General features: G+C 43.0%; 1 protein-coding gene across 5 annotated transcripts; it reads right to left on the bottom strand.

The window, feature by feature from the left end:
• Nucleotides 1-1606: 1606 nt before the first annotated feature.
• On the bottom strand, nt 1607-25759 carry PHTF1 (putative homeodomain transcription factor 1). Of its 5 annotated transcripts, none has more exons than XM_084611309.1 (19): nt 25603-25759; nt 24820-24895; nt 23235-23291; nt 21944-22013; nt 20783-20941; nt 18737-18899; nt 17254-17394; nt 16251-16410; nt 15164-15337; nt 15002-15079; nt 13372-13581; nt 8271-8399; nt 6638-6910; nt 5734-5865; nt 5432-5518; nt 4671-4826; nt 3021-3116; nt 2262-2387; nt 1607-1804 (listed from the first exon to the last, which is right to left on the bottom strand). In XM_084611309.1, exons 2-19 carry the CDS (start codon nt 24862-24864, stop codon nt 1784-1786), a joined length of 2277 nt encoding a protein of 758 aa, XP_084467435.1. In that variant the 5' UTR covers nt 24865-24895; nt 25603-25759; the 3' UTR covers nt 1607-1783. The 5 variants fall into 5 exon arrangements, with proteins under 5 accessions (XP_084467435.1, XP_084467436.1, XP_084467437.1 ...); XM_084611310.1 differs by lacking the exon at nt 25603-25759 and adding an exon at nt 25394-25411; XM_084611311.1 differs by lacking the exon at nt 25603-25759 and adding an exon at nt 25328-25345.

Genomic DNA, 25759 nt, shown 5'->3' with positions numbered 1-25759 from the left:
TTTGCTTCCATGGATTTATTTGTATTTTAAATGTCACTTTTTACATTTTTACTAATTTTCATTGTACAGAAAATAGCTTTGCATAAACAATTTACTACAAAAAATGACCTATGTCATCGTCCCTTTATGGTGTGAGATGGAACAGTGGATTTAAAGGAATCCTTTTCTCTCAGACAATATTAGTCCTATGACTGACTTACTATTTATTGGAAACTAGCAAAGTCACCAGCTACACTTACAGCATAACAATTTCTCCTAGGGAGGTGGCTTTAGATTCTTTCCTCATACCATTTGTAGATTGTTAACCTCCCCATAATGAGATCATTCCTTCCTCTCAACTGGTTTTCACAATCAGTCCTTACCCCAGAGAGCCATTTACTACTTTGTCCAAGGTTCTGTATCAGGAGTGTTACATAAAAGGCACCTATCCTTTAAGAGGTTATGCATTAGAATAGGGGAATCTTCTTCTGTTCCACTTTTACCACATCTGACTTCTACTTACCTGTGTAACAAAGGTAAGGTACTATAGAAGTAGAAAGCACTAATATTTTCCAGAATGCTTTAACAGCCCTATTGACCTACCTTGTCAAAACTAACCAAATCAATACCAAAGATTTGAAGTGTTATATGTAAATTGTTACTCTATTCAGTTTTCTAGCTGCTACCAGTCTTGTGAAAAAAGTGTTTATATACTGATGGTGCTTTACAGAGTGAGCTGTTGTAGAGAACAAGTGTTACCATATTCCCTCTAGGAGAATGCTTTGCTTGTTCTATTAGGGCTTATCAATCAAGAATAATGAGGAGTTTGAAGAACACTTAATTATATGAAAACTCTAGTCTCTCCTGGTGCGTGCAGCAGAGTGGCTTTAATGTTGCTATGCAACTGAAAGTTTAACTGCCAAGTGCCCTTGGAGGCAATATCTGTCTTGGGTGGACTGACCTTTCATGAAAGGCTGCAGTTGCACAGAATAAAGGTCCAAAGCAGACTTGGCCTCTCTAGCCTAAAGGCACTTATTTGAATGTTTTGTTTACTTGAAGCTACTACACACATGCACTTGTCTATCAAATGGGGCACTGGAAGAAGACAAAGAGGAACAGGGATCTGCTCTAATATGTAAAGGCAGACACAGCAGAATTTTAAACTCTACTCCCTCACCATCCAAAACCTGGAATGTTGTTCTGGACAGTTATTAGGAAAGTGAGTCCTCTTGTCAAGGCCTTAACACCCTATTTTAACAAATGAAGAGCTTATTTAGATCTTAAAGCAGTAATTGGGAGTCATAATACTGACTGACTGCAGTGAAATTACAGTCTCATGTTAACAGAGGAAATGGAGAAGCTGCCACATCAAGTTAGTTGTGTAACAGAGCCAACCTGCTGCAGTAACTTATCTATCCATATAGAAATAGGCTTTAACAGGGCCACAGACACAAGCTATTGTATACAGAATCCCATATAATTGTTTTCCTACTGTTTTGAGGCCCCTCTGAAATGTGTGGCTGCTGCATACTTTAGCCCCTACTTAATAGGGAAATTCCTTAGAACAGTGTCACTCTGTTGGACAAAACAAGTTTTGTTTACTTAGTGTGCAAGGCCTGGGCTGCCCTCACAAGTTAAACTAGTTTATTCTGTAGGCTCTGAAACTAAGCAATGTAAGAAAACATCTTTGATACATAAAGAAATATGCCAAAATTTAGAACCACCTCTGTCTCAAGCCAATGTCTTGCTTCTATCCAGTGTCCTGATGATTTGATAATCCTCACAGCCTTGAGGGCAGGCTAGTTCATGGTTTGATTTTCCATAACTGAAAACAGAGGTTAGGAATTGGTATTTATGAGAGACTTCAAATAAAAAAGCAAAACAAGAAATCTCTTGAATAAATTACAGCCATTGTAAAAAAGAACATGCAGCTGCTAGTCTTTGAAAGACTGAGTAAAATGCATATTACATAATGGTTTAGGCATGCTAGTAAACTAACAATTGAGGCAGCCAAAAACTTGTAGTTTTAGGACTGTCAAGCACACAAGCAGGTTTTTGGGGTGTAGTAATCTGAATTTATTCAGTCACCATTCCTGCTGTCTTAGCACATGAGTGGGTTTGCCCCAAAACACAGATAAGAGGGGGAACAAAGGTGAAGCAATTGTACTAATGACAGTAAGTTAGTGGCAAAACCAGAATTAGACCCAGGTCTTCCATAAGTCAGTTGGGTACCAGTCTCCTAGAACATCCTCCTTGCCATCTCAAATGGCAGCTACACTTACTCTGATATTGAATCCAAGAAGATCACTTATAACACCTGAGATGGCAGACAGGATCACAACTCGTGTGATGTTGTAGATTAAAGGGTTCATAGTCAGGCCATAGAGTCTAAATGGTGTGTCTAACTCCTGTAATGAGAAAATGGAAGTTAGATCTGGACCCAGTTGTAGTCACCAACATTTCCAATTACTCTGATAGCCTGCTATACCTCAGACAGACTTCTGCCAACCAGACCCTGCAAAATCCATTGGGTATATTAGATAGGCATCTCTGCCTCCTCAGGGCTGAAGAATTTCACTGACCCTATCATAGAGCTTGAAAATCTTCCTTATGGCAACACTTAGTAGGCTGGTTAACAGTTTAGAATTTTAACTCTGGGGAGCCTCCTGTAGGTGTCACACACCAGGCTCCTTCCCATCCTGTCTAGTAATAAATGACTGGAATCCTAAAATTCTGCTGAGGGAGAATGAGGAAACAAGACAGTACAACCGGTATGACAAGTCAGTTCTCCACCTTCTTATGCACATTACTACTGTTAACACCCAGCACCTCAGTCATAGATAACCCTATTGTGTGAGGCACTGTATAAAGACAGTGTCCTTTACCCCAGAGAGCTTACAGGCTAAGACAGACAACAGATGAGAATACAAGGAAGAAATGAGATGACATTGGTCAGCATAACAGGCACTGACTGATCTCAGCACACTAGTGACCTAACTGTCTTTTTTGGTAGGCAACAAGAGTTAAGGATAGGAACTCACCTTCAGTAGCTTTGTAGACAGTTTTAAAACATTGTTCACTAGAGAGAGCTGTTCTTTCTTGTTTGGCTTCTTTTCCATCTTTAAGTATAAGTTGATCTGTGACAGAAACAGGTATTAGAGCAGATTTTACATTCAATCACTTCACCCAAGTCACAGCTGTTTACAGCACAGGGACCAGTCAGTTGTGAAGACCTATGCAAAAAAGTCACTACCCTGCCCATGGAATGGTGCTTACTTGCAGTTTAAGTGCAGCAGTAATAGATTAACAAACATCCAATTTTCCCCAGAGTGATAGAGTTCTTCTCACCCCCAGCTATCAACCAAAAAATGAACAACATTTGGGCCTGGATAACTGGCTTTTTTCTTTTAAGCCTGCTGTAGGAGGAGCTGCTCTATTATGAATAAAAAAATTCAAAGGGGTCTTAAAAAAAGCACTAAGCTGAAATGAGGGAGGAGTTATTTGAACCACAAAGATCACTTTCATACTAGAAAACAGAGTACTTGTGGCACCTGAGAGACTAACCAATTTATTTGAGCATAAGCTTTCGTGAGCTACAGCTCACTTCATCGGATGAATTCAGTGGAAAATACAGTGGGGAGATTTATATACACAGAGAACATGAAACAATGGGTGTTACCATACACACTGTAACCAGAGTGATCAGTTAAGGTGATTACCAGTAGGAGAGCAGGGGGGAACCTTTTGTAGTGATAATCAAGGTGGGCCATTTCCAGCAGTTGACTAGAACATCTGAGGAACAGTGGGGGTGGAGGGGGGAATAAACATGGGGAAATCGTTTTCCTTTGTGTAATGACCCATCCACTCCCAGTCTCTATTCAAGGCCAGTCCTTGCTTACAGACAGCCCCCCAGCCTGAAGCAAATACCAGCAACCACACAACAGAACCACTAACCCAGGAACCTATCCTTGCAACAAAGCCTGTTGCCAACTGTGTCCACATATCTATTCAGGGGACACCATCATAGGGCCTAATCACATCAGCCACACTATCAGAAGCTCGTTCACCTACACATCTACCAATGTGATATATGCCATCATGTGCCAGCAATGCCCCTCTGCCATGTACATTGGTCAAACTGGACAATCTCTATGTAAAAGAATAAATGGACACAAATAGGACGTCAAGAATTATAACATTCAAAAACCAGTTGGAGAACACTTCAATCTCTTTGATCGCTCGATTAGACCTAAAAGTTGCAATTCTTCAACAAAAAAACTTCAAAAACAGACTAACGAGAGACTGCTGAATTGGAATTAATTTGGAAACTGTACACAATTAACTTAGTCTTGAATAGAGACTGCTGGAAATGGCCCACCTTGATCATCACTACAAAGGTCCCCTCCCCCGCTCTCCTGCTGGTAATAGCTCACCTTAAGTGATCACTCATTACAGTGTGTACGGTAACACCCATTGTTTCATGTTCTCTATGTATATAAATCTCCCCACTGTATTTTCCACTGAATGCATCCGATGAAGTGAGCTGTAGCTGTAGCTTTATGCTCAAATAAATTGGTTAGTCTTTAAAGTGCCACATGTACTCCTGTTCTTTTTGCGAATACAGACTAACAGCTGCTACTCTGATACTAGAGAACAGTAAGCCCATGGAGGGTCACCTGCAGCTGAGATACCTGTTCAGTGAGCAGGATTGAAATATTACTGTATTTTTTGTTGGTTTCAGAGCCCAATGATGCCAGGCGCAGTAGAAAAAGGAGGAGGGCTGTTTCCCAGATGAGGAACTCCCAGTTGTAAGCTGCATTCAGGAATGTTTTATGCCCTTTTAAAACCTGTATTAAACAAAACAATGAAATTGGCAAATAAACTGAAATGTTCCTATTCACCTACCATAAACACTTCTATTCAACACATAGAAGCAGCTATGGCTTGTGTGACCACCATAACATCTATCAGCCAAAGCAATTTGCCACCCACAAATACATGAATAAAGGTAGGACAGTAATTAAAGTGAAGACAGACCAGTTTATATCAGCCTGATTAATATATTAATAATCATTCTCTTTATCCCTGCTATCTGATAGCTAGATACTCTGAAGAGTGCTGCCCAATGTAAATGCATTTTGATTATTAAAGGAAGTGATTGGATGAGTCTTTCCCTCAGCAAACGACACTGGATCCCAACATTACTACACTCAATGCAAAGCCAAAGTTGAGAAGGGCAGTTAACTCGCGAAAGCATAAGCATTCATCTGCAGCACAATGAAACCGTTCTGCAAACTGTTGCTAACAACTATACTTAACTACAAAAGGAAAAAAGCCTCTCTGAAATCTATTTAAGGACTAAAATCCACCTTCAAAGCAGTTACCAGTTATACTTGACAGGAATTTTTCCACTGGCTTTTTATTGCTTACAAAACATAAATGGGAGTCTCACCTGTGCACAGCATATGAAAGCAATTGATAGAGCCAATAAAAAGATTGAAGAGACAACTACATCCACAGATCGCTGGGGTCCTCTCCTCTGTGGAAACAAACGTTTAATCAAATCTGAGAAACCTTTTGAACTTCAGTAAAATATAGCAATAGTTTTTCGCTACCCAGGAAAGAGTTGTAATATCCTCAACTCCAGCTTCTGCACCTGGAGTCCACCTGCAACCTTCCACCAACTTTGTTTACACCATTTGCTCTAGTCTGTTAACATTTAAACATACTTGCACTCGTTGGATCATGACTTGCCTTTAGATAGGAGCGCAGTGATAACCAAATTTTAATATTCTCCACCTTCTTGAGTCTGAAGTGGGGGATTTCATACTTCCTGGCTTTCCGGGCAGATGTTATATGACTAAAAAGTTTGGCAAACAAAAACCGCTGCAAAGAAAAGTGTGTCAGTAAAGAAAATCCACATTGTTATAGTCCAATGTTAGCTTCCATATGGTGCTTAATATAATATGTACATTAGTTGCTAAACAAGTTATTTGTGCTTGCCAGTGGTAGGAATAACATTCCTGTATAAAAGGAAACCATGACAGCTTTAATAAATGAGAGATACTAAAGGATACCACTCATCCCAGTATACCATATCTATATTAACAGTAGCAAACTGGCAAAACTGTTAACCACATTCCCCTGTGGAAGGATGTGATAGATACAAACACACATCCTTATGACCTGGGCCCATCAGAGGATTTGTCTTCAGGCCAATCAAGTCCAGCCAGGCAGCTGTAGTCTTCACCAGGAAATAATGAATGTGACCCCAAGTGGGACACTTATTTCTCTTTCTAAGAGAAGTCTCATAACTAGGCTTCACAGTACAGGTAGGGCTAATACCTTTTCCTAGATTGCTCCAATTTGCCTCAGACTTTTAAGATAGCAAGTACTTAAAGGTTAATTTCCTTTCAGCAGTACAGAGAAAAAAAAGCAAGCTTTAAAGACTAATTCACGGTGGACGTTAGTCTTTGTATCTCAGGGGAAGAGACCTGCCACAGCACCTCAGGTATAAAGATATCCCAGCATTCCCCAGTGTCTTACTGCTCCCAAACAGTCTCAGCAGCGGCTTTAAGAGGGGAAGCAATGACAGCAGCTTGAATGTTGCAATAGAAATGTATATGTTCATGAAAGGTAACAGCACATTTAGACAAACCTGTTTGTATGTTCTCTCAGCAACACACATCATAAAGAAAAACATCCAAGTCAGGCAGAGACGCTCAAGGAAGTTAATCACAGCCAAGACAATGACGGGGGTGATGGTAGGAGCCCCACAAAAGATATTCAAAAGTTCCTTCACTGAAATGGATTGCAGCTGTTCAAGATTCTTTGTATGGAAGAGCCGGTAGAGGAAAGGAAGACATGCTAACCCAATGGTGACAACGTTTCCCAGCATCTGATAGCCTACTCCCTGCTGATAGGCATTAACCTGGAGAATAGGCAAATATCATTAGCACTATACAAGCTACAACTAATTTTTAAAATTACTGTAAGTACAATGTTAAACACCAATAGGGAAAATCCTCAAATTCTAAAACTCGGTTAGGCAACCTGTATGTTTAAGTACATACGTAACCTCCTGCTTCACTAGACATGTTTAAAGAAACAGTATTTGAAGTGGCTGTAAGATAAAGTTCAGCCATTACACACTTCATCTCTCTACTCACTAAACTCGGTACACAGCAAATGAGCAAAATTAAACCAGAAAACATACTAGAAAGTTACAATGAAAAAGTGAAAATCCAAAAGTGTGACATAAAACGATTCCATATTATGACATCACTTCCTCCCCCTTAGAATGACCTGTCCATCCCCCCCTTCTCCATAGCCGTCTCACCTACCTTGAGTAGGAATCTCACTTCTGAGAAAGGGAAAAGAGTGACCAAAATACAGCAGCAGCCATGAGCCACTAATTTTAATTGCACTCAAAAGCTTCCAGCTCCCTGTCGCTCAGAGCAGGGAATGATGTCAACATGACGTAAGCATCTACTGATGAAAGGCACTATGTAAGAGCTAGGTATTATTTTACTGTTATTCTTAGACCAGGAGTCATACCCTCTGCTTCGAATTCATGTATTTTCTTAAATCCCTCTGCAACTACTAGTTAAGAGTATTTAGGGCCATCTTTAAAAAAAGGTACTTGGACTTGTCCTGTTTGCAGATAATCACAATTTAGGGCATTTCTACACTATGTTATGTAAAGCAAATTATGTAAGCCTATGCACTACAGCATTCCTCCTGCTGCTGTAACTTGCCCACTACGCCGACCTAGTAAATCCACCTCAGCGAGATGCTCTAGGCATAGGCTGACATAGTTTGGGGAATGCACTGTCTGTATAGACATTTACTTGCATCCACCTTTTGTCTGTCAAGGTGTCTGACAGCCAAATCCATGAAATTGACAATGTCAATTTCACTGCTGGTAGGGTTCTTGTTTTGAAATTGAGTAGGGGGAGTTCCAGTTGTGAGCTCCAGCTGTCAGCATTAGAGCCTGGAGTGTGGTCTCCCTGCAGAGCTCCCACCTGGGCTCTCAGCTCCCCACTCTGCAGGGAGCTTGCTTCATGGGGAGTGCAGAGCTGAGAGCCTGGGTGGCAGCTGGGAGCTCTGCCTGGAGCTTAGGTCAGTGCGAGTAATCCTGGTGAGGAGACACCGCTGACAGGAGGGTAGTGTGGACAGGAAAACTAGTAATTTATTGCTGGGGCTGTAAATCAATCTAACATAAGTAGACTTAACTCTGTAGTGTAAATATGCCCTTAGAATGGGGGGAGGGGAGAGGAATCAATCCTTACTCTGCTCATGATAATCCCGCTGATCTCCAGCACAGACATGTCCACCTTCTTGCACTCACTTCCTTCCCAGATCAGGGCACTTACTTTTGCAGATGCAGGGCTCGTATTCTGAAGCCAGAACAAATGGTTCTGGAGAAGAAAATGCAACACTGATACAACATACTGAAAACATTTCTCAACTATCTACAGGAAATGGTTTCAAAATAGGCAGCATTTTTACTGAAAATGTTTGAATACAGTTTTAAATTTCAACATTTAAACTATAAGCCATTCAAGGAAAAACTATCTGCATGTATATCCAACAGCATCTAGCACAAGGCCCTGATCCGGATTGTGGCGCTGAACATAAGAGCGGCCATACTGGGTCATACCAAAGGTCCACCTAGCCCAGTATCCTGTCTGCCGACAGTGGCCAATGCTAGGTGCTCTAGAGGGAATGAACAGAACAGGTAATCAAATGATCCATTCCTTGTTGCCTATTCCCAGCTTCTGGCAAACAGGCTAGGGATACCATCCCTGCCCATCCTGGCTAATAGCCAGTGATGGACCTATCTGAGAATTTATCTAGTTCTTTTTTGAACCCTGTTACAGTCTTGTCCTTCACAACATCCTCTGGCAAAGAGTTCCACAGGTTGACTGGAAGCTGTGTAAAGAAATACTTCCTTTTGTTTGTTTTAAGCCTACTGCCTATTAATTTCATTTGGTGACCCCTAGTTCTTGTGTTATGAGGAGTAAACATCACTTTACTCCACACCAGTCATGATTTTATAGACCTATCATATCCCCCCTTAGTAGTCTCTTTTCCAAGATGAGAAGTCCCAGTCTTCTTAGTGACAGGTTTCAGAGTAACAGCCGTGTTAGTTTGTATTCGCAAAGAGAAAAGGAGTACTTGTGGCACCTTAGAGACTAACCAATTTATTTGAGCATGAGCTTTCGTGAGCTACAGCTCACTTCATCGGACATTTTTGGTTAGTCTCTAAGGTGCCACAAGTACTCCTTTTCTCAGTCTTATTAATCTCTCAGTTCTGCGGAAAAGGACCTAGGGGTGACAGTGGACGAGAAGCTGGATATGAGTCAGCAGTGTGCCCTTGTTGCCAAGAAGGCCAATGGCATTTTGGGATGTATAAGTAGGGGCATAGCGAGCAGATTGAGGGACGTGATCGTTCCCCTCTATTCGACATTGGTGAGGCCTCATCTGGAGTACTGTGTCCAGTTTTGGGCCCCACACTTCAAGAAGGATGTGGATAAATTGGAGAGAGTCCAGCGAAGGGCAACAAAAATGATTAGGGGACTGGAACACATGAGTTATGAGGAGAGGCTGAGGGAGCTGGGATTGTTTAGCCTGCAGAAGAGAAGAATGAGGGGGGATTTGATAGCTGCTTTCAACTACCTGAAAGGGGGTTCCAAAGAGGATGGCTCTAGACTGTTCTCAATGGTAGCAGATGACAGAACGAGGAGTAATGGTCTCAAGTTGCAGTGGGGGAGGTTTAGATTGGATATTAGGAAAAACTTTTTCACTAAGAGGGTGGTGAAACACTGGAATGCGTTCCCTAGGGAGGTGGTAGAATCTCCTTCCTTAGAGGTTTTTAAGGTCAGGCTTGACAAAGCCCTGGCTGGGATGATTTAACTGGGAATTGGTCCTGCTTTGAGCAGGGGGTTGGACTAGATGACCTTCTGGGGTCCCTTCCAACCCTGATATTCTATGATTCTACGATTCTCCTCATAGGGATGCTGTTCCATGCCCCTAATCATTTTCTGCCCTTTTCCAATTCCAATATCTTTTCTGAGATGGGGTGACCAGATTTGCATGCAGTATTCTAGATGTGGGCATACCATGGATTTATATTAGAGGCAATATGGTATTTTGTCTTATCGATCCCTTTCTTAATGATTCCTAACGTTGTTTGCTTTTTTGACTGCTGCTGCACATTGAGTGGATGTTTTCAGAAAACTATCCACAATGACTCCAAGATCTTTCTTGAGTGGCAATAGCAAATTTAGACCCCATCATTTTATATGTATAGTTGGGATATTTTCTAATGTGCATTACTTTGCATTTATCAACAGAATTTTTCTGCCGTTTTGTTACCCGGTCACCCAGTTTTGAGAGATCCTTTTAACTCTTCAGTCTGCTTTGGACTTAACTATCTTGTAGTTTTGTTTTATCTGTAATACCCTTTTTCCATATCATTTATGAATGTTCAATACTGGTCCCCATACACACTCCTGGGGGACACCACTATTTACCTCTTTCCATTCTGAGAACTGACCCTTTATTCCCACCCCTTGGTTTCCTATCTTTTAACCAGTCAGGGATCCATGAGAGGACCTTCCCTCTTATCTCATGGCAGCTTACTTCACTTAAGAGCCTTTGGTGAGGGACCTTGTCAAAGGCTTTCTGAAAGTCAAAGTACACTATCCTGTCCACATTCTTGTTGATCCCCTCAAAGAATTCTAGTAAACTGGTGAGGCATGATTTCCCTTTACAAATATCATACTGACACTTTCCCCCAACAAATCATATTAATCTGTGTGTCTTGTCTGAGAATTCTGTTCTTTATGATAGTTTCAAACAATTTGCCTGGTAATAAGGTTAGGTTTACTGCCTGTAATTGCCAGGATCACCTCTGGAGCCAATTTTTAAAAATTGCCATTACATTAGCTATTCTCTAGTCATCTGGTACAGAAGCAGATTTAAATGATATGTTAGAGTAATTCTGCAATTTCATATAGAGTTCCTTCAGAACTCTTGGGTGAATACCATCTGGTCCTGGTGACTTATTACTGTTAAATTTATCAATTTGTTCCAAAACCTTCTCTAATGACACCACAATCTGGGACAGTTCCTCAGATTTGTTATCTACCAAGAGTGGCTCACATTTGGGAATCTCCCTCACATCCTCAACCATGAAGACTGATGCAAAGAACATATTTAATTTTTCTCCAACAGCCTTATAGCAGTGGTCACCAACTGGTCAATCGTGATTGACTGGTCGATGCCGGAGGATCTCCTAGTCGATCGTGATCTCCAGCTGTGCAGCGAGGCTGCTGCTAAGACTGGCTTCCTGCCTGCCCCAGCCCCATGCCGCTCCTAGAAGTGGCTAGAGCGGCCCTGCAGCACACTGCTCTTGCCTGTAAGCACCACCCCCTCAGCTCCCATTGGCTGGGAATAGGGGGCTGTGGGGGCAGCATGCAGAGCCACATGCTGCCCACCCATCCCTCCCCGGGGCCACAGGTGCTCACTGGCACTTTCCAGGAGTAGAGTTAGGGCCGAGGTAGGCAGGGAGCCTGCCTTAGTGGCAGACACATTGCGACACCAACTGGTAGCTGCTAGAGGTAAGTGCTGCCCAGTGGCAGGCTGCAATCCAACTCTGCTGCCCCCTACTGGAGCCAGCACCCTGTACTCCCTCCTGCACCCCAACACTCTGCCAAGCCCAGAGCCCCCTCCTGCACCCAAACTCCCTCCCAGAGCTTGCACCCCAATGCTAAGCCCAGAGCCCCCTCCCACACTGCAAACCCCTCAGCCCCAGCCCAGAGCCCACACCCTCTACCAAACCCCTATCCCAGCCTGGTGAAAGTGAGCAAGGGCGAGGGAGAGCAAGTGACAGAGGGGGATGGAATGAGTGGGGCAGGGCTTTGGGAAAGGGTCAGGGTAGATCCTGGGTTGCCCTTAAATTCAAAAAGTGATCTTGGGCATAAAAGGTTGTAGACCACTGCCTTATAGTCTGATTACTTCTTTAACATCTCAACCAGTGGGGCCACTGGATGATTTAGCAAGCTTCCTGCACCTGAGGTACTTAGATTTTTTGTTGTTACTTTTTTAGTCTCTGGCTAGCTGTTCTTCAGATTCTTTTTTTGATGTTCCTAATTATATTTTTACACTTCACTTGCTAGAGTTTATGCTCCATTCTATTTTCCTAAGTAAGATTTTACTTCCATTTTTTAAAGGATGCCTTTTTGCCTCAATTTTTTACTTTATTTTTTCAGCCATGGGGGCACTTTTTTGGTCCTCTTATGTTTTTTAATTTGGGGTACACATTTAAATTGAGCCTCTATTATGGTGTCTTTAAAAAGTTTCCATGCAGCTTGCAGGGATTTCACTTTTGGCACTGCATCTCTTAATTTGTTTAACTTCTTCATTTTTCTGTAGTTCCCCTTCCTGAAACTAAATGCTACTGTGGTGTCCCCTCCCCGGAATGTTAAATTTAGAGTCACATTTATAGTTAAATTTATACCAAGCGGTTCAGCTATATTCACCTCTTGGAACAGATCCTGTGCTCCACTTAGGACTAAATCAAGAATTGCCTCTCCTCTTGTAGGTTCCAGGACTAGCTGCTCGAAGAAGCTGTCATTTAAGGTGTCAAGAAACTTTATCTCTGCATCCCATCCTGAGGTAACATGTACCCAGTCAATATGGGGGTACTTGAAAGCCCTCATTATTATTTTTGTGGCCTCTATCTCCCTCAGCATTTCACAGTCACTCTGGCTGCTATTACTACTAATAAAGGGATATTACAGGCACTGAAGACTGAAATGCTAGATCCAAAGAGTGATAAGCTATGATTAGTGCATATGCACTCCCCTGAACTAGGAGAATATAAATAGTATCTTCCCACTTAAGTTTTAGAGGCTATGTTGATGCTTTCGTAGCAAGCATTGCTGGGATCCTGAATTTCCACACTATTTCCATCGGGATAGTTTTGCTACATAGAATCAGCGTTCAAGTCTATATGCCAGAGCATTCCTGCATCCTGTCCAACGCAGCCATCATTTATTTTTACGTTCATATTTAACTAAGACAGCCAACCAGAGTCTAGGTACTGATGGTAACTTTTTATAAATCCTAAGCAAGATAATTATCTACGCTCATCATTGAATTTTACAGAAATGTCCATCTGCTAAACTGTGTCCATCCTCAGAGGAAAGACACTAGGCCATGGCTTTTTTATTCCTTTTGACCTGGCAAAGGAAACTTCTAGCAAGGTGTTTGCACAAGTTACAACTACAGAATTTACCTCCTGTGTTATTTTAGAGGGTACAAGCTACATCAAAAGAAAAATATTTCATAGGCTCCTCTTTTATTGCAAGTGGTTGAACAGACCTGTTGGAAAACATCCTCTTTCAGGTCCCGTTTACTTCCTTTTACATTCCCTTCCTCGCTGTCACTGGTGTAGGAAGAACGGCACTCAGGCCCATGAAGCAGGTCATCCCAGAGCATGTCCTCTGTCTCAGAGTCATGGCGGCTGCTTTCAGAATCTCTCCGAGACACACTGCAGCTCTGGGACCCACCGCTAAAACAAGACCTTGATTCCTTTAAAGGAAAAGGAGAAGTTACTTTTGTAAACTTCCATACGGAGCCTTCAAGTACAGAAATCAGCTTTTAATCTTCAAGTAATATGTTCTCAAGCCACGCTGACAAGCTAGAACAGAAAGGGTATTTCTACACAGGGATGCTTTTGCAACATGAACTTACAGCAACAAACTATTAATGTTTTCCCACCTTCAGAATAACATGCTAATTTCATGAAAACTCTGAAGGCCAGGAAAATGGAACCAGAATTTAGAACACATTTTAGTCCTCATTGTGGGACAGAGTTTAGTGAGAATTTATACAGCTGGAGAGGAGACTTATTTCTTGATTTCTATGAAAAATAAAATTTTTAGAATGATGCCTGATGTTTACTCCAGTACAATGTTATCCTCCCAACAGCCAAGTCTCTAATGAATAGTGATTAGAGGCCTCTGAGCATGCTGCTGCTGCCAGTAGAATTTCATAAACTGAATGAAAAGTCCAAAATTCAAAGCACTGAAAAGGTACAAAAATTGGAGTTTTTAAAATGGTGTCAGTTACAAAGCTCATTAAAAAAAAATCAACTCTTACCTGGAGAACACAATCTTCATCTAAATTCTTCCCTGCTTTACAACCTGGAAATACTATAATCCCAAATACACAGTTGAGGGCCACGGAGTCTGCCTGGTGGTAATTCCGAATGGTTATTGGCCAGTTGTCTAAAACACATTTAGCCTGTCTCCCTTGGTACTGCAGCAACCACTATGCCTTTCAGACTATGCAGCCAGTAGACAATGGGGTCAAATGAAAGCACTTCACATTGGAAACTAATCTCACACACTTCTTTTGTGCTGTATTCTATTATGATCCACAAGCAGGGAGTATTGTGTCATATATGAATGCTCACAATTTAGTTTTTTGCAGATCTGACCATAAGACAGGGCTGTATAAAAGTATCAACAGGGGAATAACGAGTGGAAAACCAAGATAGCATTGAGTGTGACAGCCCAGGATCCCTAGAAGACTGCTTAAAGCTCTGAAATGAAGACTGATCGACAGCTTCGCTCCTCTGGAACTGTGAACAATAAGTTAAGTCTGTCTGTGGAACACAGAACCTTCTCAGAAGCTGGTCCAAGACTGTGAAACTAACTCCGCAAGGAGCTAAGGACCATCACAAACCTCACCACTTTCTGTTCCAAGTGCAACACATAGCAACAGGTATATTTAACAAAAACTATCAAAATAAGACATCACTGCACACACTTATCCCTCTGGGCAGAGGGAGAGAGAACAAGTGATGTGTAGTCACATGCTCAATGCACTACTGGAAGTCATTCAGATACTACAGTGATGAGCACTGTATAAAAACCTGAATAGAACAGATGTACCACTCTGCCCACCTTAAATGATGCAAAGGTCTCTGGTATTTTATAACCCCTACCTGACTAAAGGCTGTTGAGTCTAGTTCGGATTCTACCACACTATCGGACTCTCTGGTACCTTTAATGGCTTGATTGACCTGTCATAAATAAAAAAGGAAAAGTTAGTTGACAGCCAGTAACAGTAAACTTTGTGGAATCTTAAGGTAATCCAACAGAGCTACCTCTGAAACCGACTGGTTTGAAGTAGTAAGAGGTTTCCTATTCTTGTCTTCATAGCTATTGTCACTGGAGGCCCCTTCTACACTTCTGCGTAACAAAATCCTCTGCGCCATGGCTTCAGCATCCTCCTCACTTGACAGCTCATCAGAAACACCACCCATATGTGTGCAGCCATCCTGGAAGAAAAGCAACCATCTAAACAAACTAGAAGATGGGCTAATAAAACTAAGCAGATCTGCATCAAGCGGAGTATCTGGCCAGTATTACCATTGCAATGTTGTGGTTACCAACAGTGTGAATTCTAGTCTAACACCTTAGCCAATGAGAGAGAAATTACATCTACAAGTACAAGCAGAATGAGGAGTCAAAGAATCACACAAGTTCTGCAATTGATGGGCCAGGCCTGTCTCACTGCAGCAGTTGAAAGAGGGGGAGAAACATCCAACCTCTCCAGCAACTAAAACAGAAAAGGAGATAATTCAATTCCTGGTCTCCTCCCCCTTCATTTCCATAGCCTGATGCCTCAAAGGCCAGCAACATCCACAAGTCTGTGTGTAACCCTGGGCATAAGACGTGACTGTCATGAAAGCTGTGCCCCCATCAACCAAGTCTATTCCCTCCCCGAATGCCTCCTTCATGTATTAGAGACTTTGGGAGCAATGCTGTTTCCTTCACATGTTCTTGTCTAAGTGACTCACCAATCCCAAAGCCCTTCACTTTAGTGCTTACATAGATAAAACAAGACTGTTTTTTAAAGTCACATACAAAAATTCCATCAGGTGAATCTGAATCATCTCCCAACAGAAGGGCAATGCACTGAATTGTTTGCAGGGCAGATGTTTTACATGGTAGAATTTTGAATTCTATTGGCTTTTAAATCAGCAATGGATTTCCATAATCACACCATCCAAATAAACAAGCATTTTCAGTATAAGGAGGCCTCCTTTATTCTTCCCACAGGTTTCCATATTTACCATATTTGTGTTTTATTGTAAGTTAAAATGGAGTTTATATTTACATCTGACATTAAGGTGCCAGCACCAAGTCAGTCATGACTGAAGAATCAATGCAGAAAGGACTCAATCTTACCCGATGACTCTTCTCCCCATCTGAAAGTCTGTCTCTCTCTTTGAAATGCAGCAGCCTATATTCGGATCTGGAAAGTCTGTGCTTAATGCCACTATACACAGAGCTCACACCACTTTCTGTTTCAGTCCCTTTATCAGCTACCAATTTCACCCTCCTTAACCTGGGGAATCAAAACGCAACAGAATGGTCTGACTTCAGAGCAAAGCTCTTGAAAGGATAATGTCAATTTACTCTGTCACTTGCCTGCCTGGTGCAGCATTAAGCAATAGCTGAGAGGCTACAGAATTCTCAATTTCAGGCACTTCACAGCCCTGTCTCAGAGGGAACAAACCTACTCCATTGTCGAATGCCAGCTCCCAAGTTTCCTACAGATTCTAAATCCAGGGGGAAGGCAGGATTCAGGAGTAATTAAGTAAAAAAAGTAGTTAAAGGAGAAACTAGGTACCTTTTTAAATAGTAACAAAAGCTGACAGCTTAGATCAGAGGTTAACAATCAGAAGAGTAAGTTTCCAGATAAACAAAAACTCAGCTGGGAGTGGGGATAGGAGGGATGAACCCAAATAGTGCATCTTCCTTTTCCCTGATTTTCATTATGTCTTAAAAAATACTTTAAAAAATTATCTGATCAGGTTAAACAAAGGGTAAATTGACTTAACTGAGCAAGGCAAAGTAACTAAATATGGGACCTAAGGGGAAGTGGAGTACCTATGCTTAGGAGGGTCACTCACACCAGCTGGAGAGAGCCTCTAACACTGCACAATTGTGTTTCTAAAACAGGCTACCAAAAATGATCCCCTATCCAGAATAAGGACAAATATATGGACTCCTAAGACGACAGACTTCCTCCGGTGGCAGTGTTCCTTGGGTTTCATTTAAGAGCAGCTGTAACTTGTGCAGCTTTGGAATGTGTGACTTCATAAGCGTTCTGTCTGTTTTCTGAATGTTCAACTGTTCGTACACTACCATTACAAACACACACACCCTCCTGGTGCAGCATACACACCTCCTGCGGAAGAGCAGGCCAAACAAACTGTTGATAATGGATGTAGGTTCCAAATGTTTATCTCCTTTATTGGCTTTGTCAGAGGAAGACCAGCTGCCAGCATCTCTGCTCCCATCACCACCCATAGGTTTGCGGAATTTTCTATTTAAAAAACAGAGTGTGGAGAGAATTTAATTTGCAACAAAGCATCTTTATACCCTAAAAAACACGTACCAAATCCATACACCACTCTAGCTGCTCTGTCAAATGAGTCATGCAGAGACTGGGGTCAATCCCCCTCAATATGCACAGGTAATTTTTACTAGCATCAGCTGGAATTATGCTTATGTCCCCAGGGGGAGAATACACACTAGTACCACAAAGGATTTAAGTGGAAAATTATACAAGATAAACATATGGAAAAACAGTCTCTGTGGAAATGTCATAAGGGTAGTAGTTACAGCCTCTCTCTCAGCAAGAAGGCTGCACTGAGACTGACATTGGGCCATTTTAAATTAAATAAAAAGAGCTGCAATGTCTCCCATACAACAAAATAAGGGCAAGAAACAGCCCTCAGAGGCACGTCATCCTTTGCCCCCTCTGAAGGTGTGTGAGAAACCACTCCCTTAATGCAAGTGTAAAACACTGGTCAAGCTCCCAAGGCCATAAGCGTGATGTCATTTGTGGAGCACACACCACTGGCCACAGAAAGAAACTGGACCATCTAGGTTCCATGAGAAAAACAGTCCAACTACAAAGCATAGAATAAAGGGGATGTAACGTGGCCGGACTTCCTGACAGAGTGATAGCACTTATGAAAGCTGTGAAAGGGGAAAAGAAGGTGGGCTGTCCACAATCAAGCATATGGTACATATCATATCCCTGCATTTTACAGTCACATAAGATATTTACTTAAAACAGCAGCAAACGAGACCTTTATCCAGTAAGGTAGTGGTTCCCAAACTGAGGTTCGTGAACCCCTGCGGGTTCGCAAAGTGTTAGAGGGTTCTCGGGGAAAAAATTCCCGAATGGCAGACAAAGCTGTCCCTAGGGACCCCAGGTAGCACGGGGCCAGCAGCCTGGAGCCCCTGGACTTCCAAGAGCTAAGCAGATCAAAGCAAGCATATCTATCACACTGAGGAGATTTAAACTTCAAGACTCCTTATAAGAAATGGAAAGGGAGGTCAATTTTTTTTGCTGTTTTTAAAATGAAATAGGCAGCTAGTATTATTTTTAAAATTATTATGAAGAACAAGTTTAAGCTTCGTTGTAACATGTGTTGTTTGCCTGGACTGCTCAAGACCTGAATGCTTGTGTAGGAGGAACGTGTAAAGGAGAAAATCCCAGGAAATATTCATTTTTAGAAGGGGGTTCGTGAGACTTGACATTTTAGTGAAAGGGGTTCACTGGTTGTTAAAAGTTTGGGAACCACTGCAGTAAGATAATGTATCGTATTACTCTGAGTCCTACAAATGCACGCAATTAGTGCGCTGTTTCATCTCACCTCCTCCTCCTGCTGCTGCCTCCATTGGTTCCTGGGGGTTTGTTGATCTGGGTGGACACAATCTGACAGTGAACAGTTCCCATCAGTAGCATAAGGCACATTGGTCCAATGATTTCACTTGCACTTGCAACAGGTATCATGAAATACAACATGACTGCTATAACTGAAAAGGAAAAATTGGATCAAATGCAAAAGCTACACTGGGAATTTCCTACCTAAGGGTGAAAGGGGCATGTCTCAGTTTTTATTATTGTCCCAATGATTAATTTTGTTCACTTTAAAAGCTTTTGCAGATATTAACTCCACCCTCATCTTGTTATGTGACCCTTGTACTACTTCTCTGAAATTCCTTCTTTCTTTGCAATGTGATTTGTAAGTATATTAAAACAGAAAACAGAACCACAAAAAGGATCAAAAGTGTGTGTCAAAAATTACTTTCCTCTGTCAGAATGTGGTCTATGAAAGCCATTTACAATCTTCAGAGGATACAGTTCCAGCTCAGTTCAAGAAATGACTATTACAGAAGCTGGACTGATACAAAGGGGAGTTGCACGTCAGGATATACAGTACCTTCGCTAACTCGGTTCTTTGGCAAAGAAGGGTGGAGTAGGCAATTTCTCCACAGAACAGATCTAGCATGTGCGGTGGCAAAGCAGGTTTCCCCCACCCTGTGGTCTCATTTCTAGCCTGGAAGATCATCTCAAAAGGAGGCAAGGGGAGACCAATCCCGGCATGAAGGACCAGATGTCAAATATTCCTGGAACTGCATGGAAAAAATCCACAGGGACCAGGACAACAGTAAAAGGCTGCTTAAATTCAGATGTTTTAAGGCCAAAAGGGACCATTATGATCATCTAATCTCCTGGGTGTAACAGGCCAGAGAATTTCACCCAGTGATTCCTGCATCAAACCCACACCTTCTGGTTGAGCCAGAACAGGGCTTCTCACACTGGGGGTTGGGACAGGGGGGTCACGAGGTTATTACATGGGGAGGTCACAAGATGTCAGCCTCCACCCCAAATCCTCCTTTGCCTCCAGAATTTATAATTGTGTTGAATATATTTTAAAGCGCTTTTAATTTATAAGGGTGGGGTCACTCAGGCTTGCTATCTGAAAGGGGTCACCAATACTAAAGTTTGAGAACCACTAAGCTAGAACGTATCTTTTAGTACAAACTAAAGTTGCCTGAACTATGGTGCCCTCAGCAGCTTCAACAGAATGTATTGGAAATGCTAATCCCTTCTTACCTAGATGCCTATACAATGCTGCTCTTCCCTTCCTTCCCCCACCCCACACACAAGACAACTTCCTCATCTGTAAAAGGGGGCTAAATTCATTAACACATGTGAACCGAAGCAGACTGAAGAGGTCTTCCAGGGGGTACATCAACTCATCTAGATATTTGCCTAGTTTTACAACAGACTACATAAAAAGCACTAGGTAAATCACTACAAACTAAAATTTCATACAAATGACTTGTTTATCCTGCTCTATGTACCATACATAGAAAAGTACAGTATTTATATTCTAATTGATTTATTTCATAAGTATATTGTAAAAGTGAGCAATTTTTCAGTAATAGTGTGCTGTAACATTTATGTATGTCTGATTTGGTAAGTAGTTTAAGTGAGGTGACACTTGGGGTACACAAGACAAATCAGCCTCCTGAAAGGGGTACAGTAGTCTGGAAAGGTGGAGAGCCACTGGATTAAATGACTTGTCCAAGGTTACACAGGAAGTACTGGACAGGAATTTAACCCAGATCTCTCTCAATTATATGAGCCCTGGTAAACTGCTTCAATCACAAGACCATCCTTCCTCCCTTTTGCTGAATCAATGTAAGTCATTTAAGCACCCTTATGGTAGGTCAGAAGGTGGAACCCAAGAAGCATGCTGCATGGAAAGCTGTGCAGTGTCTGCAGATAATGCTCAAACACTTCAGAGTTGCCTCCTTACCATTGCAAATGGCATTAGTGAACAAGAAGAATATCTTGTTTTTTATAACCACAAATAAAAGATTATGGCACAGCACCCTCCAATGCTTACCTTGCATGAGGTAAAGCACCAAAAGCCACATAAAAATACGCTGGGATGTAACCTGTATCCACCAACGGCTGAATAATGGAAAAAACACAACCCGCACAATCCCCTTTCTAGTTAGTGACGTCCACGGGATTTCAGGCTTGGCTTTGGCAAATGTGGAGCCTTGAAAATAAACAATGTATAGGTACTTCAAATGGGAGTTATAGCTAATGCTTTACTCGTAACTAAGGCTAAGGTTTTGTAACAGAGTTCATGGAAATCACAGAATCCATGACTTCTAGAGACCTCCCTGACATTTTTCCTTCAGCCCTGAGGCAGCAGGGATGGAGCTGTCAGCCAGCAGAGGCTCTCCTGCAACTCCCAGCTGCTATTGTGGGAGGACCCCACAGCTCCCAGCCACCAAGTGCAGACCCCACAGCTCCCAGCCACCAAGTGCAGACCCCACAGCTCCAAGTTGCTGCCAGCTGCAGGGGAAACCCTGCACTCTCAGCCACCACTGGAGCCCCAGCAGCAGTGGGTGCTGGACCCACCTCCCTCCCCATTTTGTCCCCAAAAATCAGGGACAGGTCACAGGCTTCCATGAATTTTTGGTTATTGCCCATGACTTTCACTAAGTATAACTGATAAAATCTTCGCCTTACTTATAAACTTCTTCCCTAGTCAAGGCCAAACTCCCTCTAAAATGCAGTATAATTTGAAAAGGGAAAAAACTGAAACGTCAGCCACTCACCAGTTCCTTCAATCCAAAATCATATGAGCCCCTTCTCCTCCTCTTAGCCCACTTGCCCATTCCCAACTACCTATTTTACGTAAGCTGTCATCCACAACGCAAACCCACAATGACCACCCTTCACCACCACCCCCCTGAAGACATTCTCTACAACCTCAGCCCTTAGCTGATCATGCTGTGGTTCCAGCAAGCCTCTAGTCCCTCTGCCAGGTGTCACACTCTGGGCCTTCTGGGTCCCCTAATGCTAACTTCTAGCACTGCTGACTCATGATCTAAATAGCTCCTCTTTCAGAAACCAAACAATAGTATTAAATTATGTCAGACCTAGGTAAAAGTAAGACATTCCTCCTCCCACCATTGCATAAAGCAGAAGTGTATGTCACATTTAACCTGGGGGCATTTGATACAACCTCTATTATTCAAAGGATACCTACCTCTGATTAAGTCAACATCTATCAGGTCAGGCTGTATGTGGCCCTTTTTTTTGGGTTTGTTTTTGAAGCCCTGCAAATTTAAAAACAAAGGATTATTAATTTTTGTTGTGAATACGAAAGACTGTCTGCATTTCCTTTATTCTGATCTCTCCAGAAACCATGATGATCTCCAGTGCTAACATCAGGAACCTCATTCAGTACTCCTAGTGCTCTTCTGGAGACAAGTTTATTAGTCAAAGATCCTAGTTATATTTGTTTATTTTAGCTCTTACTTAATATTTATTTTGAAACAAGAGCTGTGCCCTGCAGGAACCACAGTTAGAGCCACTATTTCCATTTACTGGGGGTAAACAGGAAAGAGGCCAGTGCACCTGTGATTGGTCAGCTGACTCCCAGTTAATCTTAAAAGAGGACACCTGAGCCCTAGAAAGGAGATAGGACAAGCCAGATACAGGAAGCATGGGTAAGAGCTGCCTGAGACTCAGAGACCAGAGCAGCACGGAAGAGCTGGCAGAAGTTGCTTGAGAGAGCTTCAGGAGACCCAGTGGAGAGACCTGAGCTCAGATGGGAGCTGTAACAGGATTACTGGTAAGGAATTACCAAAGCTGGAAACCCCTAACAAATGGAAGGCTTGGGCAGTGAGCTCTTGGAAAGATCCAAATTCACAAGCAGGAGGGTTGTTGCAGGAGGGCAGATTGGCAATGACATCACTTGTTAAAGGGTATAAAAAATAAACTAAGTGTTCATTGCTAATACCTGCCTGACCAAGTTGGAGCTGACCAATATGGGTCTAAGCAGCCCTGGGTTTAGCCAGTTTGTAAGTATCTTGATCAAACGCTTATAAATGTTTTGTTACTGTTTGGATGTAACAAATTGCTTATTTATTAGGCATATTTAGAGAAACAGGATACATTCCATTCAGCTTTTGGATTTAATAAAGGAATTTGTTAAATTAGAGCTGTGGTAGTAGCCTGCATAGACACCAACGCTTACCACTAGTCATTGAGTAATATCTGAAAATAGACTCTCAGTTCTTCAGGGCAGGGACTAGGTCTTTTCATTTGTTCTATAAAATACCTAGCACTTTTGGTAGTGTATAAAATAACATTCAGATTGATTTTTCTCAAAGACAAACTACTGTACCCTAAGTACACCTAGGGCCTGCAGCGCCTTTCATTGCTGGTCTTCTGGGATTTGCATGAAGCAGAACTGGTACAGCCACATCACAGGGAGCCAATAAATGGCATGGGACAAAGAGCAAATTAAAGGACAACTTAAATGAAAAAATTACCTTCATCTCAGTCTGCTCTATAGACTTTTCCCATATCTGTTGGTCATAGGCTCCAATCTGGAAAAAAATTCACATCACAACCCTTTAATTTACAACAAACCAAAACAGGGTTGATAAAATTTGATTTAACAACCTGATTTTTTTAAATTTAATACAGGTAAACTTAAAGTTAAATTTGAAATGACAACCTATGTTAAGACCTAAAATTACCAGTCTATTAAAGTGACAAATATAAAAATATTTAGTACATATTTCCTTCCAAATTTTTTAAAATCACTACTGAACTGCTGAAAATCACTGGCTAACCGGTCCAAGTGCTAAACCAGCTTTTGACAGCAGCAGGCTCTTCTGCAGGCAGATAGATTTTCTTCATTTCAGTTCTAGTTCAAGTTCAGTTTAATGACTTGACTAATTCATTTGAAATTAAGAAACCAGCTGGGAATTGAAAAAGCAGGAAAGCTTGTTTTCCTAGGTGTGAGAGAAGGAGATACACTAGTTATAAAATCCTGAACTACAATCAGTTCAAATACTTTAACTCAGCTAGTTATAAATTCAAAATCTATTTTGATTAAAAAATTAGTACCCAACAAATTAGTTTTAACTAAAAACAATTTAAATGTTTTGTGCATGAACAATTTCTGATCAAATAGAGCTTGTCACTAATCACAATTCAAAATAAATCTGGTAAACAAGGTAAACTATATAACAGCTTAAATGAACGTGTATAGATGTAGCCTAGCCTCCTGGCTTGCAAAGAGAAGCACCAAATGTAGCATATGTAACTTTATTTCTATTTAATGGTTATATTTAGTTGCAAGTAAACATTGAAAGGTAAAGAATTACAAAACAATTAAAATAAATTACTGAAAAATCAAGACTTCCTTCTTAAATTAAATGATTAAAATAATTCACTAGTTTAAATCAAAACAATTTCAATCAACCCTGCCCAAAAAACCACAAAGAAAAGATTAGAGACCATTATACATTAAAGCAGGGGTTCCCAGACTGGGGGTTGGGACCCCTCAGGGAGTCACCAGGTTATTACATGGGGAGGTCAGAAGCTGTCAGCCTCCACCCCAAACCCTGCTTTGCCTCCAGCATTTACAAGGGTGTTAAATATATTAATGCTTTTAATTAGTAAGGGGGGTCGCATTCAGAGGCTTGCTATGTGAAAGTGGGCACCAGTACAAAAGTTGGAGAACCACTGCATTGACGTATGTATTTTGTAGCTCAAATATCACTTTAAAATAACTTAAAGCAAAATGTCGTTGTGCACAGTGTAAAATTTAAAAAACAATGCTGCAAACGCAGTATTTTTTTTCAAGATATCTGGGAGCTGGAAACATTCAACAAAACAAGCATGCCTTGTGCTATTATAAACAAACATTAATAGTCACAACCACCACAGGGAGACAGGTGTCCCCCATCCCCCGTTTACGGGCTGAGACAATGAGACAAAGGGAGCGCCAGTGATTTGGCCAAGCTCCCTCTCCTAGACGGACGCTCTCGCTCAGCACCGGGAAGAGCAAAGGGGGGTTGCAAACTGCAGGGCTGCCAGACGGGCGCTCTTCGCCCTACGACTGACCTTCTTTTGGTACCAGGCGATGGCATCTCTGCCACGTGCGGCCATGTGGCTCCCCGGCCCGCGCCCAACGAGTGACCTAGAAGGGAACAAGGCAGCGCGCTGCCTCACACACGCCGGGTCCCGCCGCGCGGAGAGGAACTGGCCGGGCGGGCCGGGACGCGGCTGCACCCGGCGCCGGAGCCATCTCCGAGGCGGGCAGAGCCCAGCTCCGAGGCCGCGCCCAGCGGCCTCCCGTCCCGCGGGACAGAGCCGTGCGCCCGAGGGGTGGGAATGACCTTTGCTCCCCGCCCCGCCCTCGCCCAACGCCCGCCCGCCCGCTCCGCTCGCCCAACCCCCCGCCAACCGCTCGCCCGCCACAACCGCTCGCCCCCCCGCCGCCCCCCTCGCCTCCTCCCCGGCCAACCGCTCGCCCCCCCCAGCCCCCGCTCCTGCCCCTCCCATCTCTTCCCAGCCCCGCCTCTCAAGGGCAGGTCCGGCTCCAGTCTGCCCCCCTCGCGGCCCCCCTCACCCCCAGCCCAGCTCCGGCCTCGCCCCACGCGCAGCCCGGCGCCCGCCCGCTGCGGCTGAACGTCACCATGGAGACGGCAGCCTGCGGAGCGAGGCGAGGGACAGCGCGCGAGCCCGGATTGGGAAAACGGCTCTCGACTGGCTCTGCCTGGCTCCCCCACGGCCCGCAGCGGCCGTCGAGCCGAGTCACCGAACGCGCTCGGCCGCAGGCAGCGCCAGCCGAACGCCGACCCAGGCTGTCTCCCCAGAGCGCCGCCGGCGCCCGGCCCGACTCACCGGCGCGGCGGGCGGGCGGGGCGGCCGCAGCCCCCAGCACCATCGCCCCGGGGCCGCAGTGCCTCAGCCGCGCCCACCGCGAGGGGCCGGCGGCCGTTATTCCTTCAGGCCGGGCGGGGCGGGGCCTCAAGCGGCCCCCGCGCCGCTACTTATGTCC

The sequence above is a fragment of the Lepidochelys olivacea genome (genome assembly GCF_965140295.1).
Source record: "Lepidochelys olivacea isolate rLepOli2 genome assembly, chromosome: 21".
NCBI lineage: Eukaryota > Metazoa > Chordata > Testudines > Cheloniidae > Lepidochelys > Lepidochelys olivacea.
Note: the sequence above shows the minus strand (reverse complement) of the source record. Positions and strands in the feature narration are given on the sequence as shown.